The 23,639-nt window shown below is 46.6% G+C and overlaps 1 protein-coding gene across 10 annotated transcripts in view; it reads right to left on the minus strand.

The window, feature by feature from the left end:
- Positions 1–1,358: 1,358 nt before the first annotated feature.
- LOC112207873 (nuclear pore complex-interacting protein family member B8) overlaps positions 1,359–23,639 on the minus strand; it is a 159,251-nt gene continuing 136,970 nt past the window's right edge. The window contains exons 1-9 of one of the 10 annotated variants that reach the window (XM_063796901.1): positions 22,251–22,495; positions 21,931–22,088; positions 18,804–19,141; positions 12,196–12,378; positions 8,506–8,605; positions 8,198–8,342; positions 4,051–4,111; positions 3,906–3,941; positions 1,359–2,545 (exon numbers count right to left, since the gene is read on the minus strand). In XM_063796901.1, coding sequence (XP_063652971.1) covers positions 1,517–2,545; positions 3,906–3,941; positions 4,051–4,111; positions 8,198–8,342; positions 8,506–8,605; positions 12,196–12,378; positions 18,804–18,830 — 1,581 coding nt within the window. In that variant the 5' untranslated portion in view covers positions 18,831–19,141; positions 21,931–22,088; positions 22,251–22,495 and the 3' untranslated portion in view covers positions 1,359–1,516. Of the gene's footprint in view, positions 2,546–3,905; positions 3,942–4,050; positions 4,112–8,197; positions 8,343–8,505; positions 8,606–12,195; positions 12,379–14,307; positions 14,969–15,846; positions 16,769–18,803; positions 19,142–21,930; positions 22,089–22,250; positions 22,497–23,639 lie in introns of those variants that run through there. The other 9 variants (XM_063796898.1, XM_054669059.2, XM_054669062.2 and 6 more) reach the window with 9 other exon arrangements.

Below are 23,639 nucleotides of genomic sequence, written 5' to 3' on the forward strand. Positions count from 1 at the left end.
CAAAGGAAATACAAATTAAAAAACCAGCCGGGCATGCTGGCGTGTGCCTGTAGTCTCAGCTACTTGGGACACTGAAGTGGGAGGATCGCTTGAGCCCAGGAGTTCAAGGCTGCTGTGAGCTATGATTGTGCCTCTGCAGTCCAGCCTGGGCGACAGAGAAAGACCCTGTCTCTTAAAAAAAAAAAAAAAAACAACTTAGATAAGAGGATGCTGTGCCTCCCTGGGGGTCTTCAGTCACCCATGGTCCTGCCAAGAGGAGGGCCAGGAGAGAGCTTCACCCACCTGGTGTCCTGCCCATGTGACATCCGCAGGTGCTGCCATGGCCACGACTGTTGTTACACTCGAGCTGAGGAGGCCGGCTGCAGCCCCAAGACAGAGCGCTACTCCTGGCAGTGCATCAATCAGAGCGTCCTGTGCGGTGAGTCCCCAGCGGCACCATGCCACCCACCCCGAGTATCCCCTGGGCACCCTGGCATAACCAGATGACTTCCGTGCCCCTGTTGCAATAACCACTGCTTCCAAGTCTCTATAGACCACCCCTTGGGTATATCTAATGTAAGTGATATTTATTTTATTTATTTTTTGAGTCAGAGTCTCGCTCTGTCACCCAGGCTAGAGTGTGCTGATGTGATCTTGGCTCACTACAACCTCTGCCTCCTGGGTTCAAGCGATTCTCATGCCTCAGCCTCCCAAGTGGCTAGGACTACAGGCATGCACCATCACGCCCAGCTAATTTTTGTATTTTTTTCAGTAGAGGTGGGGTTTCACCAAGTTGGCCGGGCTGGTCTCAAACTCCCCACCTCAAGTGCTCTGCCCGCCTCGGCCTCCCAAAGTGCTGGGATTACAGGCATGAGCCGTGGTGTCTGGCCCTAATGTGAGTGATCTTTAACACTGAGCACTTGAAAAAGAAAACCCTGAAGAAACCTAATTCTTTGATGTCTGGACGACAAGGAAGAAGATAGAAATGGCATCAGATAATAAACAGTGTAAATGTTTATCAGAAAGGGGCTGGTGGTCGGGACAAGTAGGAGGATCGCTTGAGTCCAGGAGTGCATCTCTACAAAAAAGTTAAAGGATTTTTTAACATTGGCCAGGCGTGGTGGCACACATCTGTGATCCCAGCTACTTGGGAGGCTGAGGCAGGAGGATTGCTTGAAGCCCAGGAGGTTGAGGCTGCAGTGAGCTGTGATCAAGCCACTGCACTCCAGCCTGGGTGACACAGCAAAATCCAGTCTCAAAAAAAAATAATAATAATATTTTACATAACCAACCACTTCTAAAGATTAAAAAAACCCCCATGATTAAAAACCTCAGGTCCCTCAGGCAATCATACCAGATATCGAAACAAAGCAACAACATAAGGACTGCAGTATTTATTTTATTTTTATATTATTTATTTATTCTTTGTTAGTTTGTTTTTGGAGTGTGGGTTTTGTTTTGCTTTTTGATTTTTTTATTTTGTTCTACTCAATTTTATTCTTATTGCTCAGGCTTGAGTGCAATGGCCTGTTGTCAGCTAACTCAACCTCCGCCTCTTGCGTTTGCGTGATGACGGTTCCACGTCATCGGCCCTCCGCCTCTTGCGTTTGGATGATGATGGGTCCACGTCATCGGCCCTCCGCCTCTTGGGTTTGGATGATGATGGGTCCACGTCATCGGCCCTCCGCCTCTTGGGTTTGGATGATGATGGGTCCACGTCATCGGCCCTCCGCCTCTTGGGTTCGGGCGATGATGGGTCCACGTCATCGGCCCTCGGCCTCTTGGGTTTGGGTGGTTTTTCTGCCTCAGCCTCCTGAGTAGCTAAGGGTGGTGTCTTCAGATTATCATCCTCTGAGGGTGGAGCTGAGGGTGGAGGTGAGGGTGGAGGTGAGGGTGGAGCTGAGGGTGGAGGTGAGGGTGGAGCTGAGGGTGGAGGTGAGGGTGGAGGTGAGGGTGGAGCTGAGGGTGGAGTTGAGGGTGGAGTTGAGGGTGGAGGTGAGGGTGGAGCTGAGGGTGGAGGTGAGGGTGGAGCTGAGGGTGGAGGTGAGGGTGGAGGTGAGGGTGGAGGTGAGGGTGGAGCTGAGGGTGGAGGTGAGGGTGGAGCTGAGGGTGGAGGTGAGGGTGGAGGTGAGGGTGGAGCTGAGGGTGGAGGTGAGGGTGGAGCTGAGGGTGGAGGTGAGGGTGGAGCTGAGGGTGGAGGTGAGGGTGGAGCTGAGGGTGGAGGTGAGGGTGGAGGTGAGGGTGGAGCTGAGGGTGGAGCTGAGGGTGGAGGTGAGGGTGGAGCTGAGGGTGGAGCTGAGGGTGGAGGTGAGGGTGGAGCTGAGGGTGGAAGAGGAGTGAGGAGACACTGGGGAGGCGTCTTGAGATTATCATCCGCTGAGGGTGGAAGGGGACGAAGGAGACATTCGGGAGGTGTCTTGAGGCTCAGGGAGTTATCCGTTATAGAACGTTGTTGAGTTGGAGGAGGTGGCTGGTGGCCCATCCTGTTTTTTAAAGTTTCAGCTGTGAGGTAGGGCCAGTGGGGCAATCCTGAAGAATGACGATGCTCTGCTGCCGCCATTCTGACCTGTAGGGACAAAGGAGGGAATGCTTTCACACATATCCATTTGATGGACAAAATTACCGCCACCAACACAGTCTGCACCTTCTGTTGCTGGTGATAGATTTTTGCGCCTTTCCATCCTCCAGGTTTCAAAATAGCAGTATCAGTGTCATAATATCACCCTTCCACTGAGTACTGCCGACAGCTGGGGGGTAAAGAAAAGTCATTGGGACACACTGTTGTCTCCACATGCCACTGTGTCTGTCTGCAAATGTAGGCAGGCTGGGGTCCTGCCCCAGGGAAGACAGAGTCATAACAGAGTAATAAAGAAGCATGTTTGAGACACAGGAGTGTCTATGTCTATCCTCATTCCTCCCTCACAGCCATCACCAGAGCATGTTTCTTGCACCAGGTCAACAGACAGTAAGAGACAGTAAGAGAGGCATGAAAAGCCCATTGTCCACACATGTTGCAGCTTCTTTTTGGAGAATGTTTTCCAGGCCTTTTATGTTCTGTCTCTGATTCTCAGAACTCTGCAAGGTCAGTGTGACCACCCTGCTCCAAATCTAAGAAAACAGAGGTTTCCAGAGGAAGGAGAAATTGTGCCCAGGGTCACACAGCTTGCAAGAGGCAGAGTGGAAGTTGATTCCAGCTCTGCCTGCAGGCCCCTCTCATTTCCCCTCTGTTTCCCTTCTTGACAAAGGATCTTCTTCACTCTGGAGGTGCCACCCATGAGAACAAAGAGCTCTGGAGAGATGTGGATTCCTGAAGAGCTGCAGGGGAACTGGGAGAGGGTTTTCTGACAGAACAATCTTATCTCAAGAAGTCAGTTAGGCATGGCTATAATATTTCTTTTCACTCCCAGGCAATACCAAATTGTAAGTGCACTAAGACATGAAGAATACTTTTGTCCATGTAAAAATGAGGTGGGAATTCTAAACAAAGCAAGTTTTAAAACTGTGTTTCACTTCAAGTGTACAAGTCCCATCACGTGTAATCATAGGACTCGGCAGCTTTTGAAGGTACAGAGGCCACACAAGAACCAGCTTAGCTGAGTATCATTTAAGGCCTTCATTTGGAATTGTCCCTGTGGGTAATAAGTTACATTCACTCTTCACTAATTTACAGTCAGGGCCCATTTGCTATTACAAATACGGGACCTCTGACACTTAGAATATTAGATCAGGGGCCCCACTGGGTGGGGATGAAAGTGGTTTTGCACAACATGGTTACCAACAGGGATGGGACTGTGATGCTTGTAGGCAGCCTTTCTCTCTGCCATCTCCCTCTGCAGGGCTTGAGCACAGAGCTGTAGGGAGAAAAATGTATCCATGTCCTGACCTGGCAGACTATGTCCAAAAGCAAGGAAAACAAGCAAACTTACCCAGTTGCAAAGAGGCTTTCTTGCAGAAGGGGGGATCTGAAAAAGCCAACACATGAGAAATTGAATGTTGAGAGAGTCTAAGGGCCGTGGCATCATCTGCATCAGCACTGAACTATCCTGCAACTGCGGGGAGGAAGCTCCTTACTTTGCATTTGTGGTAGTCCTCTGCCCGCCGCCGCAACTCTTGCTCACGTTGAAACATTTTCCTATGGATTACAATCACTTTCATCAGATAAAGCACCACTTTCAGGATGATTTTAAATAATCTGCCATATTTCTGTTATCCTCACAACTGTACCCTTACACAATCTATCTCTACCTAGAAAACATATTTCAGATGGCTATAAGAGTACAGTCTGAGCCGGTCACGGTGGCTGACGCCTGTACTCCCAGCACTCTGGGAGAGCGAGGCGGATGGATCACGAGGTCAGGAGATTGAGACCATCGTGGCTAATATGGTGAAACCCCTTCTCTACTAAAAATACAAAAAATTAGCCAGGCGTGGTGGCAGGCACCTGTAATCCCAGCTACTCGGGAGGCTGAGGCAGGGGAATCACTTGAACCTGGGAGGCGGAGGTTGCAGTGAGCCAAGATCACGTCATTGCACTCCAGCCTGGGTGACACAGCGAGACTCCATCTCAGAAAAACAAAAACAAAAACAAAAACAAAAAAACTGTATGGTCTGATCCAAACTGTTGCTATACTGATTCCTCCTCTTGCTTACTGCCTGCTGACTTCTGAGATGATAGTTTCCTTCCCCATTCTCAGTATATCCCTAATTCATCCTTCATTGAGCATCTTTTATCATAAAGCTGTATTCTCTTTGTATTAATATCCTTACCGTGTTTCACAGGGCAGAAACAGCTGGGCTTATAAACAGGCATAGTCCTTTTGAAGGATGTGGTTGATCCTACAACAACACACTTTCCTAAGGATGACAACAACTCACCCCACCCCTAGAATGGCTGGTATGAACCGAGTTTCCACACAGTCTAGCTGGCAATGGCGTCAGGAGACGTTTTGCTACTTCACATCTTTTGGTCACTGGTAAATATTAAGGTACTTTGTTTTCTGTTTTGTGAACTCTCTCTCTCTCTCACGATATGTCTTCTGACCATTTGTTTCTATTTATGCATTTACTGGGTCTAAACATTGTACAAAGGTTAAAAACAACACTCCAATGGGCGTTTCCCAGGAGGGTGGGGTTCAGTTTCTGAACTCACTTGTAGGTGTGTATTTCTTTCATATCCAATTTCCCATTTTCCTCTGCCTCTGATACCTACCTCTCCTTTTCTGCATGCTCACATTCTTTCATGCTTAGTTTCCTCAGGTTAGAAGGGAGAGAAGTGCACACACATGATCCACCAGCCCGTGTGGGATTCCCTCTGCCCTTCTGGCATCTGAAGGCTGGGATTCAAAGATTCCCCCTGCAACCTTTCCACAAATGAACCAACTGATTCTCACAACTGAAGGGAGAATGGACACCTCCCATTGAGGGACCAAAAAAAGTCACACTCTGGCCTGCTGGCAAGTCACCTGTCATTTCCAGCTCATCTTCATAGTTCCATAGTTAGTCCTATTCTTTAGTAAATATAAAGACTATTAAAAGCTTCTATGAGGTGCACTATGTGTGTTTCTGGGGTCAGTCTTGTGCTTGACACAGCGAAAGATCATTTTAGTTCAGTGTGAAAAACCAGACCTCACCAATTCATCACAACTAACTCCATCGGAAGCAGAGGATTGCTCCTCATCTGACTCCTCCTGTGTGAGACCTGATTCTCAGTCAGAGGCTGATGCCGGAACTGAGACCATCAGCCATAGAGAGATCCTTCCAGAATATGGTGTCATTAACCCCGCAGTTCACTACTGCACTTTGCCATGATTCAGGACTGGAACTCTTGTCATCGACTTTAAAGATCCTGGTTGACAGAAAAGGCAATCTGTATGCTGGGCGCATCTATTGAATTACAAATGATTGGAATGGCTCCTAAGTCAGGGTGTTATGTCCTGAAAATAGGTGACAATGGCAAACCATCCACCCTGGTGTTGACTGACTTTAACAAGGTTCAGTTCACAGAGATTGAGGGCAGAAAAAGGAAACGGCCTAAAAAGGGTAAGTTTGCTGTGTTGCCCTCACACCACTTGATTCATGGTCCTGATCCTAAGGATCTCACCTGATACTTGGTTTTATAGGAAGGATATGTAAAATTCCCAGAACGCTAGGAAACAGGGACGAAAACACTTCAAAGAGAAAGTTAATGAACTTGTTTCTGACCACAGGGCATCCTTCAGCACATGCTGTCTGGAGTGGCCTCAAACAAGGAGTGTGTGGTGAGGTGCTGAGAATGCAATGGGAGCAGGGTCCTGTCCCCATGCTACAGAAGCTCACAGTTTAATGCAAATGAGAAGCCAGTGAAGACATCACTACTCCTGCTGTGCACTTGGGAACTAGAAACACAAAACCTGACTCTGGAGAGAAGCTAAGGAAGCATTCTACTCTTGAGTTGACATAAGTGCATCTGAAGCTTCTGATCTCCGATGAGAACAATGGGGGACACCAAACAGAATATAAAACCCATGATTGAATACATCAAATTGCTAACATGGCAGTAAACAGACATGAGGTGAAGATGGAGAAGAAGGAAACCCAGGACGAAAGTCAGCCTCGCATTTGGAACCCATTTCCCTGAGTTTCATTGCTGAATTCCAGAAGGAACTAGTGAGATGCAAAGAAGCACAGCAGCTTTTGCACACATGCGTGGGATTAGATGGAAAACAAGTGGATTGAGGGTCTGCCAATGAAAGCGACCCATACTGAAGTCCACTGGCTCTGGTTGAGACCCAGAAGAGTCATGCATCAGAATAGAGGTGGACAGGAAATACCCTGGCCTTTGTAGGGACTGAGCCTGCACCGACGACCTCAATTGCAGCCTGTATGGAGGACCCCTGACCATCCCGCAGAAGTAGACTCCCATCTCTTCTGCAGCAAGATAACATGCTACTAGGCCTCAATTCATTGCTAAATATTTTTTAACAACTATCTCACATTTAACAAAAAAAGATCAGTCATATGGCAGCAAAATACAATGTAATATGACCAAAACATGAAAGACTGTGAAAATGAATCTGGAGGTGACCCAAGCATTGAATTCAACAATCCAGGCTGGGTGCGGTGGCTCACACTGGGAGGCTGAGGTAGGCAGATCACCTGAGGTCAGGAGTTCAAGACTAGCCTGGCCAACATGGTGAACCCCTGTCTCTATTAAAATTACAAAAATTGGGCTGGGCACGGTGGCTCATGCCTGTAATCCCAGCACATTGGGAGGCCAAGGTGTGCGGATCATGATGTCAGGAGTTCTAGACCAGCTTGGCCAATATCGTGAAACCCCGCCTCTACTAAAAATACAAAAATTATCCGGGCATGGTGGCATATGCCTGTAGTCCCAGCTACTCAAGAGGCTGAGGGATAAGAATCGCTTGAACCTGGGAGGTGGAGGTTGCAGCGAGCCAAGATCATGCCACTGCACTCTAGCCTGGGTGACAGAGTGAGACTCTGTCTCAAAAAAAAAAAAAAAAAAAAAATTTGGCCAAATATGGTGGCACACACCTGTAATCCAAGCTACTCAGGAAGCTGAGGCAGAATTGCTTCAAACTGGGAGGCAGAGGTTGCAGTGAGCCAAGATTGCACCATAGCACTCCAGCCTGGGTGACAGAGCGAGACTCTATCTCAAAATTAAAAAAAAAAAAAAGGCTGGCTGTGGTGGTTCACGCCTCTAATCCCAGCACTTTGAGAGGCTGAGGCAGGTGGATTACCTGAGGTCAGAAGTTCGAGACCAGCCTGGACAACATGGTGAAACCCCATCTCTAGGAAAAATACAAAAATTAGCTGGGCGTGGTGGTGGGCACCTGTAATCCCAGCTACTTGGGAGGCTGAGGCAGGAGAATCGCTTGAACCCAAAAGGCAGTGAGCTGAGATTGTGCCATTGCACTACAGCCTGGTCAACAACAGCAAAGCTCCATCTCCGGAAAAAAAAAAAAAAAAGAGAGAGAGAGAAAGGAAAACCAATGCCAGTACTAGCAACTCCTCTTCCCCCAAAAAAATGACAAACAAGAATGTAGGAAGGGAAAGGAATTATACAGCTTAAACTAATGAAGCAGAAAGGACAAACTCAATTTTGAACCCACTGAATTTGCCACAAATATTGTAGAAAATATTCTCAAGGACTTTACAGTTGTCTACTTTGATTGGCACAAGGTCCATACAGCAGTATTTGTGTCAAGGCACATCTTACTGTTTTCTGGCGGTCTTCCTCTTTCCATTGATTTTGTCATGATGGTTGATTTTCGTTGTCACCTTCATCTTATGGATTTTAGCTGTAACTTTTCTTTTCACATGTGTCCGTAGAGTAATGATGTCTTTCCGGCCAATTTTATTTCCTGGAAAGGAAGAAACTCTTTTCTTTGTGTGCATACAAATGGACCTCAGCCCTTGGTGAGAGTGAGGACAGGAGAAGGTGAGAAACCTGAGGGCAAGAAGCTGTTCTTTCCCTTTCCAGGGCAAACTCATTTCCACACTATGGGGACTCCAACAGAGCCATACCTTCCTGTCTACGTCGGTTGGACCTCCAGGCTCTCTGCTGTACATCTGTGGATCCATCATGTCCATTTTCAGACTGGAAGATAGTCTTCAGGAAAGACAACTAGGAAATAATAATATAAGAATGACGGCTGGGCACGGTGGCTCATGCGTATAATCCCAGTACTTTGGGAGGCTGAGGCAGGTGGATCACGGGGTCAGGAGTTCAAGACCAGCCTGGCCAAGATGGTGAAACCCCGTCTCTACTAAAAATACAAAAATTAGCCGGGCATGGCAGCGGGCGCCTGTAATCCGAGCTACTCGGGAGGCTGAGGCAGAGAACCGTTTGAAGCTGGGAGGCGGAGGTTGCAGTGAGCCGAGATCACACCACTGCACTCCAGCCTGAGCGACAGAATGAGACTCTGTCACACACACACACAAAGAATGACATGAGGCTGGCACGGTGGCTCACTCCTGTAATCCCAGCACTTTGGGAGGCCGAGGCAGGCGGATCACCTGAGGTCGGGAGTTTGAGACCAGCCTCACCAACATGGAGAAACGCTGTCTCTGCTAAAAATACAAAATTAGCCAGGCATGGTGGTGCATGCCTGTAATCCCAGCTAGTCGGGAGGCTGAGGCAGGAGAATCACTTGAACCCAGCAGGAAAAGTTGTGGTGAGCTGAGATTGTGCCATTGCACTCCAACCTGGGCAACAAAATTCAAACGCTGTCTCAAAAAAAAAAAAAAAAAAGGCCAGGTGCGGTAGCTCACGCCTGTAATCCCAGCACTTTGGGAGGCTGAGGCGCGTGAATCACAAGGTCAAGAGATGGAGACCATCCTGGGCAACATGGTGAAACCCCGTCTCTACTAAAAATACAAAAATTAGCTGAGCATGGTGATGCACGCCTGTAGTCCCAGCTACTCGGGTGGCTGAGGCAAGAGAACTGCTTGAACTCAGGAGGCAGAGGTTGCAGTGAGCCAAGATCCCACCACTGCACTCCAGCCTGGTGACAGAGTGAGACTCCATCTCAAAAAAAAAAAAAAAAAAAATGACATGAATATACTTCACACAACGGAACTGTACACTTCAACACGGTTAGATGGTAATTGTCATCTTCTAAGTATTTTACCACAGGTTAACATGTTTCACAGCTTGAAAAGGAAGTAATTACCTTCAGCTCTCTGAGTTCTAGAATTTGTAACATTTCACCCCCTGCTCCTTCCTGATCTGCACTGGAGCATCTTCCTTCTGTCCCTGCTCTACTCAGAGTTCACTTTCCCTTCCCTCACATCAGCTTCATTGAGGCTGGTTTGAACTTAACGCAAAACATTCTCACTAATGACTGAATTCCCACCAAGATTTCCATATTATCACAGTATGCTTTTAATCTTCTAAGATATTAAATATTTGTTCTCATCATAGCGAAAATGCAATGCAAATCCCATCTCAGTTGTGGGTCAGATACCTATGAATCTCCTGAGGTAGTCATTGAAATGACTTTTTTCTTGAGATGGAGTGTCACTCTCAACCATGCTGAAGTGCAGTGGCGCTACCTTGGCTCACGGCAACCTCCACCTCCCAGATTCAAGCGATTCTTGTGCCTCGGCCTCCCAAGTAGCTGGGATTACAGGTGCCTGCTACCATGCCTGGCTAATTTTTGTCTTTTCAGTAGAGATGGGGTTTCACCATGTTGGCCCATCTGGTCTTGAACTCCTGACCTCAAGTGATCCACCTGCCTCAGCCTCCCAAAGTGCTGGGATTACAGGCATGAGCCACCACACCTGGCCTGAAATAATATCTTTCAAATTCTTTGTAGAATTTGTTTTTTCCTGATTTCTGCACATAGGATCAAAAAAAAATCATGTACTAGGATTTCGAGAGAAGCAATGGGTAATCTAAAAAGATGAAAAGAGCAACCACGTCAATCCCACAACTACTGCTAGATTTCATAGGAAAGGTAGCTGGCCCAGTTTGGAGCTAGGAGAAATGTCAAACACATGAAGAAATGACAAGCAAAGAAATGCCATCACGCATGAATGCTTCATGGCACCCATGATGTCCCTGCTTAGGAGGTAATGGTATAGATGACTAGATGACAAGGACAAAGATGAGAGGTGCGAAGTTGTCCAAGTCCAACAGCTCAACTGAACTTTCCTAAATGGAACTGTTAAAAAGTGGTAAATTTAACAACTTCCCCTGGCTCACGTGGTGGCTCACGTTTGTAATCCCAGCACTTTGGGAGGCTGAGGCGGGTGGATCATTTGAGGTCGGGTTTTGAGACTAGCCTGGCCAACATGGTAAAACCCCGACTCTACTAAAAATACAAAAATTAGCTGGGCATGGTGGTGGGCACCTGTAATCCCAGCTACTTGAGAGGCTGAGGCAGGGGAATCGCTTGAAGCCAGGAGGTGGAGGTTGCAGTGAGCCGAGATCACACCATTATACTCCAGCCTGGGCAACAGAGGGAGACTCGTCTCGGGGGTGAAAAGAAAAAAAAAAAAAAAAGCTTCCTCCAATTTATACCGAAAATTCTCTGTTCAGGACTAAGTGGCATAGAGAATGTTAAATGTGCCTAGATATCTTCATAACTCATATATTTTCTGCTTTCTACATATCTTGAAAGGCAGTGTCAAATGACGTGTAATTATCTAGGTGGTTAAACTGAAACATACTTCCTCTTCCCTTGAATATAAAAAAGCATTGTGGTATTAGTACTTTTATCTTGGATCATTGTTCAGAAGGAGGTTCAGCCCCCAGACAACCACATTTTTACTGTCATGAATGGCAAGACAAAATGTAGAGCTCAACTTACCCAAAGGAAAAAAGGCTCAAAAGACAAATTATGGCACAACTTAGTAGCCAAATTCTTACCAAGTACAGACTTTTGACATACTGATCTCTCTCCAGTTGCAAGTGGAAACATGCACTTTGAATGATGTCATTCAAAATTACCCTGCCCAGACACACTTTTCATTGATTCTCTTGGAGGGCAGTTCTAAGAGATTCTCTGGGGCTTTCTCTGCATCATGAGATGCAGTGCAGTTCTGCCCTTCACCTTCCGGCAGTTTGTCACCTCGTCCCTATGACCTCAGAGGAACTTTGTCTCAGGCCAATTGTTTGTTCCTTGGCCTCTTTCATTTCCCCTAAAAATCATTTGCTGCCCCTCTAAATGGCCTACATCTCCATCTATCTCCCTCTCCCCTCAGAAGAGGGTGCTCTTTAAGCATCAACCATCCGGCCCTTCTAGCAGTCTCATTTTTCAGCTGGTTCCCATGTTTATGCCTGTTCTAGGTTTTTCTTTTCCTGTTAAGCTGTCTGTTGTCAGCTCATTTCTGCAGTGAATCTTCAGAGAGGAGATTGGAAGCTTTCCTTCCACCCATACGATAGAACTATAAAGCAGAAGAGTTTAGAAAGAATTTCCTATTTAAGTGATGACACCTCATACTCCATTTGTGATAAATAGCACAAAGGTTAAAAAAACTTATTTTTGACCAAAAGCTCTGTTGACATTCTATTAAACAAACACCGACCTATTTAATTTTCATAATGTAAATGGCAGACATTTTCATAATTCTTATGCTAATAAATCATTTCCCTGATTGTTTGGGTAAAACCACATATTCATAATGAAGTCCAGAAATGTGAATTGTTTTATATAATTTATTCTTATTTGTGATTATAAGTATACCTCTACAGAAAGTTAGTATACTCACACAAAGGTAATTTGTGCAGAAGAGAATGGTAAATGTGTAAGGTCTCAGAAACTCAATAATGATAATTATCAAATTATCCAATTTTTGTGGAGATGGGGTTTTGCCATGTTGGCCAGGGTGGTCTCGAACTCCTCCACAAAAGTCAGTCTCACGATGACGATAGACAGCCAGAGTATTGATAACCTGGAATAATAATAGTTGAAATAATGAAAAGGTCAATGACACCGACAATATTTCACTCAGAAAGAATCATCCTTAGAAACCGTCAACCTCCTCCAAAAGGTAACCACATCCCTCAGATATCACCGTGGGATTCCACTGCTACAAAAAAGAACAGAAGTTAGAAGTCTCATGTTTTTCAGATGGCTGGTAGTGTTTTTAGGCATTGCAAATGTGGGGTGCTGTCTTTCTTGGTATAAAGCAGGGATATCCAATCTTTTGACTTCCCTGCCTATATTAAAAGAAGCAAAGTTGTCTTGAGCCACACATAACATACACTACCACTAACAATAGCTGATGATCTAAAAAAAAACTCTCTTTTTTTTTTTTTTTTTTGGAGACAGAGTTCCGCTCCACTCAGTCGCCCAGGCTGGAGTGCAGTGGTGCAATCTCGGCTCACTGCAACCTCCAGCTCCTGGGCTCAAGCCATTCTCCTCCCTCAGCCTCCCGAGTAGCTGAGATTACAGGTCTCTGCCACCATGCCCGACTAATTTTTGTATTTTTAGTAGAGATGAGGTTTCACCATGTTGGCCAGTCTGGCCTTGAACTCCTGACAGGCGATCTGCCTGCCTCGGCCTCCCAAAGTGCTGGGATTACAGGTGTGAGCCACCGTGCCCAGCCATTTGTTTTTGTTTTTGCTTTTGTTTGGTGTTTTGTTTTTGAGATGGGGTCTCACTCTGTCACCCAGGCTGGAGTGCAGTGGCGTGCTCTCGGCTCAATGCAACCTCTGCCTCTCAGGTTCAAGTGATTCTCCTGCCTCAGCCTCCTGAGTAGCTGGGAGTACAGGTGCCTGACAATGCACTCAGCAAATTTTTGTATTTTTTGTGGAGATGGGGTTTTGCCATGTTGGCCAGGGTGGTCTCGAACTCCTGACCTCAGATAATCTGCCCGCCTCAGCCTCCCAAAGTGCTGGGATTACAGGCATGAGCCACTGTACCTGGCCAAAATCTCCTAATGTTTTAAGAAAGTTTACAAATTTGTGTTGAACTGCATTCAAAACTGTCCTGGGCCACATGCAGCCCGTCACTCATGGCTAAGACAAGCTAAGTGTAAAGTAATTATCTTTTCTTTTTGTTTGGAGACAAAGTCTTGCTCTGTCACCCAGGCTAGATTGCAGTGGCATGATCTCAGCTCACTGCAACCTCCGCCTCCCGGGTTCAAGCGATTCTCCTGCCTCAGCTACTGAGTAACTGGGATTACAGGCGCCTGCCACCGCACTCGGCTAATTTTTGTATTTTTAGTAGAAACAGGGTTTCACCATCTTGGCCAGGCTGGTCTCCAACTCCTGACCTCATGATCCACCTGCCTCGGCCTCCCAAAGTGCTGGGAATACAGGTGTGAGCCACTGTACCTGGCCAGTAGTTATCTTTTCTTTAAAGTTATTTACTTGTTTTTTAAATTGATGTATAACATTGGATGCATTTATTATATATCACATGGCAAAAGAATCCCTCTAAATAATACTTCTCTCTTGGATTATATGAATCTTTGTCATTTAAATTTCAGCATAAGTAAAAAAAAAAAAATACAATGAAGAGATTACTTCATTCACAAATAAGTATCAAATTTTAGTGCTTAAAAATTAACAAGGTGGGCCAGGCGTGGTGGCTCACGCCTGCAATCCCAGCACTTTGGGAAGCTCAGGTGGGTGGACCACGAGATCAGGAGATTGAGACCATCCTAGCTAACACGGTGAAACCCATCTCTACTAAAATTACAAAAAATTAGCAGGGCATGGTGGCACGCGCCTATAGTTCCAGCTACTTGGGAGGCTGAGGCAGAAGAATCACTTGAACCCAGGAGGCAGAGGTTGCAGTGAGCTGAGATCGCACCACTGCACTTCAGCCTGGGTGACAGAGCGAGACTCTGTCTCAAAAAAAAAAAAAAAATTACCAAGGCGGAGATCATGAAAATGGCATGAATAGTGTGGGATTTCTCTAAGATTATTGGTATTAATTCCATTAGACTCTTATGTGAGTGAAGACGAAGACTTCCCCTGAGTAAGTTCAGACAGCTTGTGATAACATTTCTACATCGATTCCTCAGGATTTAACTATATATTCTTGAAAACATCTCAATTTTAAATGTTTCTTTCAAGATGGTGAATTAAACAGAGATAGCCCTTCATCAGGTTGAACTCAGCATATGCTGAGTCTGAAATGGAAATGATGGAGTTAGAGAACCATACAACAATGGTAATGATTTCAGAAACATGGTGTTGAGCAGAACAAAGCAGACACAAAAGAGTACCTATGGCATGGCATGCATCTGTATACACGAAAATTCCAGAATAAGCAAGCTAACCTATGATAAGAAAGAGACTGGCTGGGAAGAGTGAGAGTTCACTTTCTGGGGTGACATAATAGTGTAGATCTTGGCTGGGCACGGTGGTTCACGCCTGTAATCCCAACGCTTTGGGAGGCCTAGGCGGGTGGATCACCTGAGGTCGGGAGTTCAAAACCAGCCTGACCAACATGGAGAAACCCTATCTCTACTAAAAATACAAAATTAGCTGGGAGTGGTGGCACATGTCTGTAATCCCAGCCACTCAGGAGGCTGAGGCAGGAGAATCGCTCGAACCTGGGAAGCAGAGGTTGTGGTGAGTTGATATTGCCCCATTGCACTCCAGCCTGGGCAACAAGGGAGAAACTGTCTCAAAAAAATAAATAAATAAATAAAATAATGTAGATCTTGAAAGGGGGTTGGTTTATGCTGGTGTATGTACTTTCCAAAGTTAGTAAACTTACACTTAAGGTTATATATTTTGGCCAGGCGCGGTGGCTCACGCCTGTAATCCCAGCACTGGGAGGCCGAGGCAGGCAGATCACGAGGTCAAGAGATGGAGACCATCCTGGCGAACATGGTGAAACCCCATCTCTACTAAAAATACAAAAATTAGCCAGGCGTTGTAATCTGAGCTACTCAGGAGGCTGAGGCAGGTCAATTGCTTGAACCCCGGAAGCGGAGGTTGCAGTGAGCCGAGATCTTGCCACTGCACTCCAGCCTGGGCGACAGAGTGAGACTCTGTCTAAAAAAAAAAAAAAAGAAGTCATCAAACCAGATGACACAAATCAAATGACATTTCACTTTGTTTTGGTCCATTTTGTTTGTTAGAGGCAAGAGTGCAGCGGGGCCATCTCGGCTCACTGCAACGTCCAGCTCCTGGGCCCAAGCGATCCTCCCACCTCAGCCTCTCCAGTAACAGGGATAACAGGTACGCACCACCAGGCCCAACTAATCTTTTTTGGAATTTTTTGTAGAGATGGGGTTTCGCTATGATGCCCTGGCTACTCTTCAACTCCTGGACTCGAGTGATCTGCCCACCTCGGCCCCCTAAAGTGCTGGGATTACAGGCCTGAGCTGTGTAATTTCATGCCGCCTGACACAGCCCAGTAAAAAGGAAGAAACCCCACGGGTCCAGCGTCTACTCACAGGGGTGGGATGATGGCTGATAAATCCCAGCAGGAGCCAAAAGAGGAGCCACCACCGCAGCCGCATGTCCTGGTCCTTTCAGGGCGCCCTGAGGCGGCCAGGACAGAGGTGGAGGTGGCTTAGGGCAGGGGGTAGGGAAGGGGATGGGGACCGGGGCCGATCTGAGTTGGGGAGGGGGAGGGGAGGGGGAGGGGAAGGGGAGGGGAAGGGGGGAAGTAAGGGAAGGGAAAGGAGAAGGGGGCTGTTGGGCACCTGGAGGAGGTGGAGGAGGAAGAGGAGAAGAAGAAAGGGGTCTGGGAAAGGATCCGGTTCAAATTAAGTTCTCAAGCGCTGGTGGAAGGTTTAGCTACAGGTCACGGAGAAGATCAGGGAAGCAACAGGACACGCGGGGCAAGTGAGCGTGAGGCTTAGGAGCAATTAGAGGGAAACAAAAAGGTTCTGCTATCCACCAAACCTTCTTCGGTCTGGGCCCTTCCTTGGCAACCCTGGGGCTTTATACTCCCTCTCCACCAATCCCTGATGACCCCGGTGGTGCCTCACAATGGACAATGCCAAGTAGCGCCCGCATCATTCCAATGACCCCTCCCCCATCTCAGTCTCCCACACTCCTCGCAAGGACAGGTCCTCTCTGGAACCTTCACAAACCTGATTTCTGGTCCTCCCCAACCAGCTCCCTGTCCCTGCTTCTGGGCGCTCCTTCCTTCCTGAGCTCCCAGGGTTCCTCAAGGTCACTTTTGGCGACAAAACATAAAAAACAAATGATGGCAGGATGGCAGGAAGAACCTCATACCCAAGCAGGGTGCCAGGTTTTACAGCCTCCGCTCAGCCATTCATATCCTAAGCAACAAAACATCAGCAGGATGCGGAAGGTCCCGATAGTAAACCATCTCCATCACATCCATGTAGCCATCCGTCCATCAACCTGTATCTCAGGAACAAATGTAGATACATTCATTTTAAGCATGCATGGTACATTTACAAAAATTAACCTGACTTATTTTGTTCCAGCAAATCTCAATATATTTGAGAGCAATCAAATCACACAGCATGTTTCTGATCATTTAACTGTGCTAGAAGTCAATGATTAAAAGCTAATTCAAAATTATTATTTGCTTGGAAATTCAAAGTGCCCTTAGAAGACATAAACATAAGAAAGAATCCAAAATGAAACAAGATTGCCTTTCAACTCAATGATAAGATCATAACATGGCAATAAAATGTCTCCCTCTGGCCTGGGAATTCCTCTTTGTGCCACAAGGTTGTGTGATCGCAAATCACCCCTAACCCACCTAGACATTTTAACATCCGAAACCGAGTGATGATGTCCTTATCTATATCATCTTACTGCCTGTGTGTGTGGACTTTCAATTCTGAACCCAAATGAGGGGGAGAAAACCAAGTTGACTTTCATGATTGACCTCTCAGGGATGTCCAAGGAATCTGTGCATTGCAAGAAACAAAGTTCATCAGCTTCTCTCCTAAGGTATTTGCCCACAATACCCAGAGGGCTTGGCAGCATCATGTGTGATGGGTGGAGAGCTCCAAGCAAGTGGGCAGGACCCAGGGGCCTGGTGACCAGGACAGACCCCCACTGTCCATCACCTTTCCTGGCCCTGTCCTCTGCTAAACTTCCCACAGGCCTTCTGCCTGATCACACAGAGTGTGCCCAAACTCTCTCAGGCCTCTGGCAGCTGAAAACCACTGCTTTAAATCCCTTTACCATTTACTATGACATAAGGTTATTGTAAACAGGAAATATTCTATTGATGCTACAAATGGAAAGCCAATGCCTTCACCATAAATAGAAAAACAACCCTAAGAAGCAAGCAAAACAAAAACAAAACAGGGGCTGAGTGTGGTGGCTCACGCCTGTAATCCCAGCACTTTGGGAGGCCGAGGTGGGCGGATCACAAGGTCAGGAGTTCCAGACCAGCCTGGCCAATATGGTGAAACCCTGTCTCTAATAAAATACAAAAATTAGCCGAGTGTGGTGGTGGGCGCCTGTAGTCCCACCTACTTGGGAGGCTGAGGCAGGAGAATAGTTTGAACCTGGGAGGCAGAGTCTGCAGTGAGCCAAGATTGCACCACTGCACTCCAGCCTAGGTGACAGAGCGAGACTCTGTCTCAAAAACAGCAACAACTACAAACAAACAAAAAACAGGGTTAACAAAAGTATGGAATTCAATTCTTTTTATATGTTGCAGCCATGTTCCGGCCCTAGATTTGGCTGGGCATGGTGGCTCACGCCTGTAATCCCAGCACTTTGGGAGGCTGAGGCAGGCGGATCACGAGGTTAGGAGTTCGAGACCAGCCTGACCAACATGGTGAAACCCCGTCTCTACTAAAAATACAAAAATTAGCCAGGCATGGTGGCACACGCCTGTAATCCCAGCTACTCAGGAGGCTGAGGCAGGACAATCCCTTGGACCCAGGAGGCGGAGGTTGCAGTGAGCCGAGATCGTACCATTGCACTCCAGCCTGGGTGACAGAATGGAATGAGATTCTGTCTGAAAAAAAAAAAAAAAAAAGAAGCCCTAGATTTCGGTTGTGTTGGTTGTAAAAGGAGAGACCAAGTAAGTGGGGGTTGAAGTCAGATTAGAGCAAAAGTGAATGGCAGAGAGTAGTATAATGTCCATGAAGGGCTGCTAGAGTCACCGTGATCATAGCCCAAGCAGAGACAGGGAAAGGAAGATGTGAGCAGAGTTTGGGGTCTCGAACAATGGAGGTTATTCTTGCAGCCCAGGAAAGGCTCCCCAAAGCCAGGATCAACCTCCCTTGCAGGCGGTCCCTCATGGAGGCATGACCAGGCACCTTAGATATGAGACCAGCTATGTTGCTGCTGACCAGCTGTGTGACCCTGGGCTGGTTTCCTTCCATACAATGGGAGTGCCAATGGCTGCAAGCATGCAAAGACCGTCTGAGGATAGGAGGAAGCAATCTGTTGAGCACCCGTGTACCTGAGTGTCATCACCTCCCAAGGGCATCCTTCGTTCCAGAGCTGGCACCTTGGAAGGCCCTTGGTCACTGAAGGCAGTGATGATGGTAACAGCAGTAAATCATCATTTATGGCTGATGAGGGAAGGCCAGGGGTAGGGCTCCTAGGTCCTGGATAACAATGAGGGTCTGGGCACTCCTGGGGACAGCTGAGTGGTAGGACTCCTGGGTCTCCAGAGGGCAGGTCCATCTTCAGTGGCATTGGGCCTAGGCTGGGATGCTGAGTTATCCACTGGAGCATCAGCAGTACAGGCAGGCACAGACGCAGTGGATCCATCGGAGGTGGCAGGTGTAGGATCATCTGGTGAGCAAGTGGAGTCACCAAGCCTGGCTGACCACTACCCCCACTATCCCCACAGACGATGCCCTGTCCCTTGCCTCATGCTCCGGCAGGGTACAGGCTCGCACCTGGGGCCTCATGGAGCATCTCTCTAAGACCTCTGTGTCCTGGTCATTGAATGGGCACTTGAGTCACCCAGGGCCATTGGAACAAAGAGGAAGAATCAGGCCCCACGATGTTTTGGGAGAGTGTTTAGCACAGGAAAATGCACAGAATACATGCACGACATGGGGGCACTGTCAGTGTGGGAGCAATAGTTTACAACCTCCAGCCCTAATCTGAGCACTCTCACCTGTGCAATCTGAAAGGAACAGGAGACTTGCAGGAAAAAGAGTGCCTGGATTTAACTTAAAGGAACTAAAATGTTGGAATTTTTACTCTTGATATCCTTCCAAACCAACTCTCTCAATGTTCCCATCCTCAAAACTATCATATGGGGTAACTGAGGCAGTCAGAGATTTACTGACTCAATGTCACTCAGTTGATTCTGAGTTCACTGCTGATTACATCTGACCAAACTGCTTTTTCTGAAGTCTACTCCGTTTCATCATGCTGGTGATGATTTTGTGCAGCTCTGGGACAAACTCCACCTGGCTGAGGATAAAGCAAATCTGCGGTGACTTAGTCCTCCTGTCATTTCCCATCAGTTCCCCACTCTCCTCCTCTGCCCCTCCACAGTCTCCCATGCAGGCTGACACCATATGATGGCCTTAATGGAGTCCACCGAGTATTTCAGGTTCTCTCCTGGGCCACTTGAAAGTGGATGTACCCATGGGATTTGCTTTGACCCAAGAGATGTGAGTGGAAGTGAAGCGTGTCACCTCGAGGCAAAAGAGTTGGGAGCCATTGAGACTGGCCACCCTCTCCTTCATCTCTTAGAGCAGCTGACAGCTCCCATATGGAGGCTGCTCCTTTATTCTCGTGGCAGGATGAGGGCATGTGGGGCACAGGGCACAGGAGAGCCATGGAGGATGTGCAGCATGGGCAGGAAAAGAGCCTTCAGTGGTGTACATTTCCATCGTTTGGGGCTGTTTCTTACCTACAGTGATACCTAGCCCATCCTAGCAGGCATGCACCATCTACCCCACGCTCTGTGATGCAGACTAGCCTGCCGTCAGAACATGAACTGGTGGTCAGACACACGTAGGTTTCAGTTCCAGCTCTGCCTCTTATTGACTGTAACCTCAGGCCTAACTTTCAGTCTCTGAGCCTCAGTTTCAACTCTGTAAAATGAGGTGGCTATACCATCTCAGGTTGCAGAGAGAATTAAATGAAATATAAGTGCACGTAGAGCATTGAACCCAGGGCCTGGCACACACAGTGAGTACTCAATGTTAGCCATGTAGCTTCATGATGCATACTGATTGTCAATATTCAGACAATCCAGTAAAGTATTACCAAAAATAAAAATAAACTTATTTGCATATGTATTCTTTCAATCTTTATTTTTAAACAGGGTAAAACTATGCATATTCTTTCATAGCCAGTGTTTTTCTCTTCACAGTATATTGTTAAAATAATTTTATCTTGGACCGGGTGCAGTGGCTCACACCTATAGTCCCAGCACTTTGGGAGGCCACGGTGGGTGGATTACGAGGTCAGGAGTTGACACGAGCCTGGCCAATATGGTGAAACCCCATCTCTACTAAGAATACAAAAATTAGCTGGGCATGATGGTGCACACCTGTAGTCCCAGCTACTCAGAGGCTGAGGCAGAGGAATTGCTTGAACCCAGGAGACGGAGGTTGCAGTGAGCCAAGATTGTGCCACTGCACTCCAGCCTGGGTGACAGAGTGAAACTCTGTCTCTCTCTCTATGTGTGTGTGTGTGTGTGTATCTATATAAATCTCAAAAATAAAAGATCATTTTTGAGATTATCATTTTAAAAGACAAGATAATGTTCAACTTAATGACTAATTTAATTATTACTATTGGACTTTTTGTAGACTGCACAGAGCATTCAAAACAAATGAAGGAGAATAAAAAATATGTATTACATGTTGTAAAATAAATGTGATGTGGTTAATTCTTTTCTTCAAAATTATAGAACATATATATGTACTATAGAATGTATTTCTTATTATGAGTCATGTTAAAAAGTAGTTTAGAAGCTGTTGATTTGAATTTCCTTTTCAAATTTTGCAGGATAATTTTTTTTTTTTTTTGACAGAGTCTCGCTCTTTCGCACAGTCTGGAGTGCAATGGCGTGATCTCAGCCCACTAAAACCTCCACCTCCTGAATCTAAGCAATTCTCCTGTCTCAGCCTCCTGAGTAGCTGGGACTACAGGCTCACACCACCATGCCCGGCTAATTTTTGTATTTTTAGTAGGGATGAGGTTTTGCCATATTGGTCAGGCTGGTCTCGAAGTCCTGGCCTCAGGTGATCCACCAGCCTCAGCCTCCCAAAATGCTGGGATTACAGGCATGAGTCACCACGCCCAGCCTAAACTTGGCAAGATAATAAATAACCTTTTTAAGTGTCATTGGGCACTTGTCTGGTTGTTTTTCTTTAGGTTACCATGCCAGCAATGATTCCTTTTGAGTTTCTGACAGAAGATAGTGGTTTTCATCCAAATAAGTCAACTACTCTACCCCATCCCTAAGCCACTTGTATGGAAAGAAAAAGAGGAAGAAGCCAGTACTGTGACTGCGTAAGCTTCCCCCAGCATCACCCGCTATGAGATGTGTGGCAGCTGAGACCCGGGAACTGCTCAAGGGCACCAGGCCCCATCTGTCTGCACTCACTCACCTTCCTCAGGTACTCGCATGGGCATGTCACTGACTTTACGTGCTGCTGCAGCTCCTTGGTGAGCTGGCCCTGCTCATGGGACAGGAACTGTGGGGTCAGGACAATAGAGAGCTTCACCATTTGCAGAATGAGAACAGGGGCTCATGATGATTGCCAACCTATTAGACAATTAAGAAAAAAAGTTTGTTGAATGAGTGGAAAAACAAGGTGATGTTTGAGTCTATAGTGGTCAAGAGCATGGGGGCTTCAGAAAAGGACAGAACCAAGTTCAAATTCCTGTACTTTGAATTTCTACTTCATGCCATGCAAAATTACTTTACCCCTTTTAACCTCAGTTTTCTTCTGTGTGAAACAGGAACAATAGTTTCATTCGTCATTCACTTTCTCTCAAGGTTTCACGAGATCATACCTATAAAACATCCAAGTCATTTAAATGTATCATCATTTCGGTCATAATTAGTGGGATCCATTTCACCATTATTGGATATACAGTTCTGTGCCTGAAACCTACAAAAAAGAAAATGTTAAGTCTAAAAAGCATTAGTGATTTCTCATTTTTGTATTATTAATTATAACCCTATTTAATCACACAAGGCCTTGTCCATGGCAGGTGCTCAATAAACACTTGTCGAATCAATGCATGTTTAGATTCTATTCTGTTTAGATTCTACACTGTTTAGATTCCATTCTGCCTCCACCACTTATTAGCTGTGTGATCTGGGTAAGATAATTCACCTCTTTATGTCTGCACTTCCTTCTCCATAAACTATATATAATGAGAATGCTTAGCTCATTTGGTTGTTGCGAGGGGTGAATGATTTGGCACACAGGAGGGGTTTGTTAAACATTAGCTGTGATGATCTCCTTCCAAATCTTCATTTTCAGAGCCACAGATGAGGCCATACTGCAACCAGGTGACCTTAGAGTGTAAGTACACATGATCACCAGCTATGCTCTATCTCCACCATAGGTCCAAGACTGGGTAGTTCCAGCCTGGAGGTTTCTGCTGCATCTGCCTTCTCAGTGCTCACCTAAGGACTTTTGTATTTTCCTCCTCACATCCCCACAGATGGGGTTCAGGCTGCTGGACACAGCTGGGTGATGCCAGGGCAGTGGCCACCTGTGCCAGCCCTGTGAGGTAGCTGGAGGATCATTGTTCCTTCCTTCTCAGGCTCTGGGCAGATGCCAGGGCTGGGGTGACCCATGCCCTCAAGTTTCTTGCTTTGGTGGGCCACATTTTCCCTTGGCAAAGAGGGTAAAGGTCACAGGATGCCAGAGAGCTGTGACTTCTCTGTGCCCTGGGCCAAAACTATGAAGACCTGACACACTATGCTAAAAGTCCAAGGCTGGGTGCTCCCCAGAGCTTCTTGCCTCACTGCTTCTGCTGAGGGAGGAATGAATACTATGTCCTCCCAGAGCTTTGGGAGCTTGTAGCAAGCAGCCTCCCCAGCGCAAAATCTCTTGGAAACCTCTAGCTGTGTCTGAAACATTAGTGCAAATGTTGCATCTTATTTCCCATATGTCCGCATGTTTTAGGAAAAAACCCTCAATTTCCTAAATATGCAAGAAAAATCGATATTGTAGGACAATGTGACTTTTTAAAAAATGTTATTTAAAAATCTTCCCCACCTCCTTTTCTGCCCTCCAAGACTGCCAAATACTTGTTGAACAAATATTATTAAAAGCCTACTACGTGCCAGCCATGATTC

Source organism: Pan troglodytes, chromosome 18 (genome assembly GCF_028858775.2).
Source record: "Pan troglodytes isolate AG18354 chromosome 18, NHGRI_mPanTro3-v2.0_pri, whole genome shotgun sequence".
NCBI lineage: Eukaryota > Metazoa > Chordata > Mammalia > Primates > Hominidae > Pan > Pan troglodytes.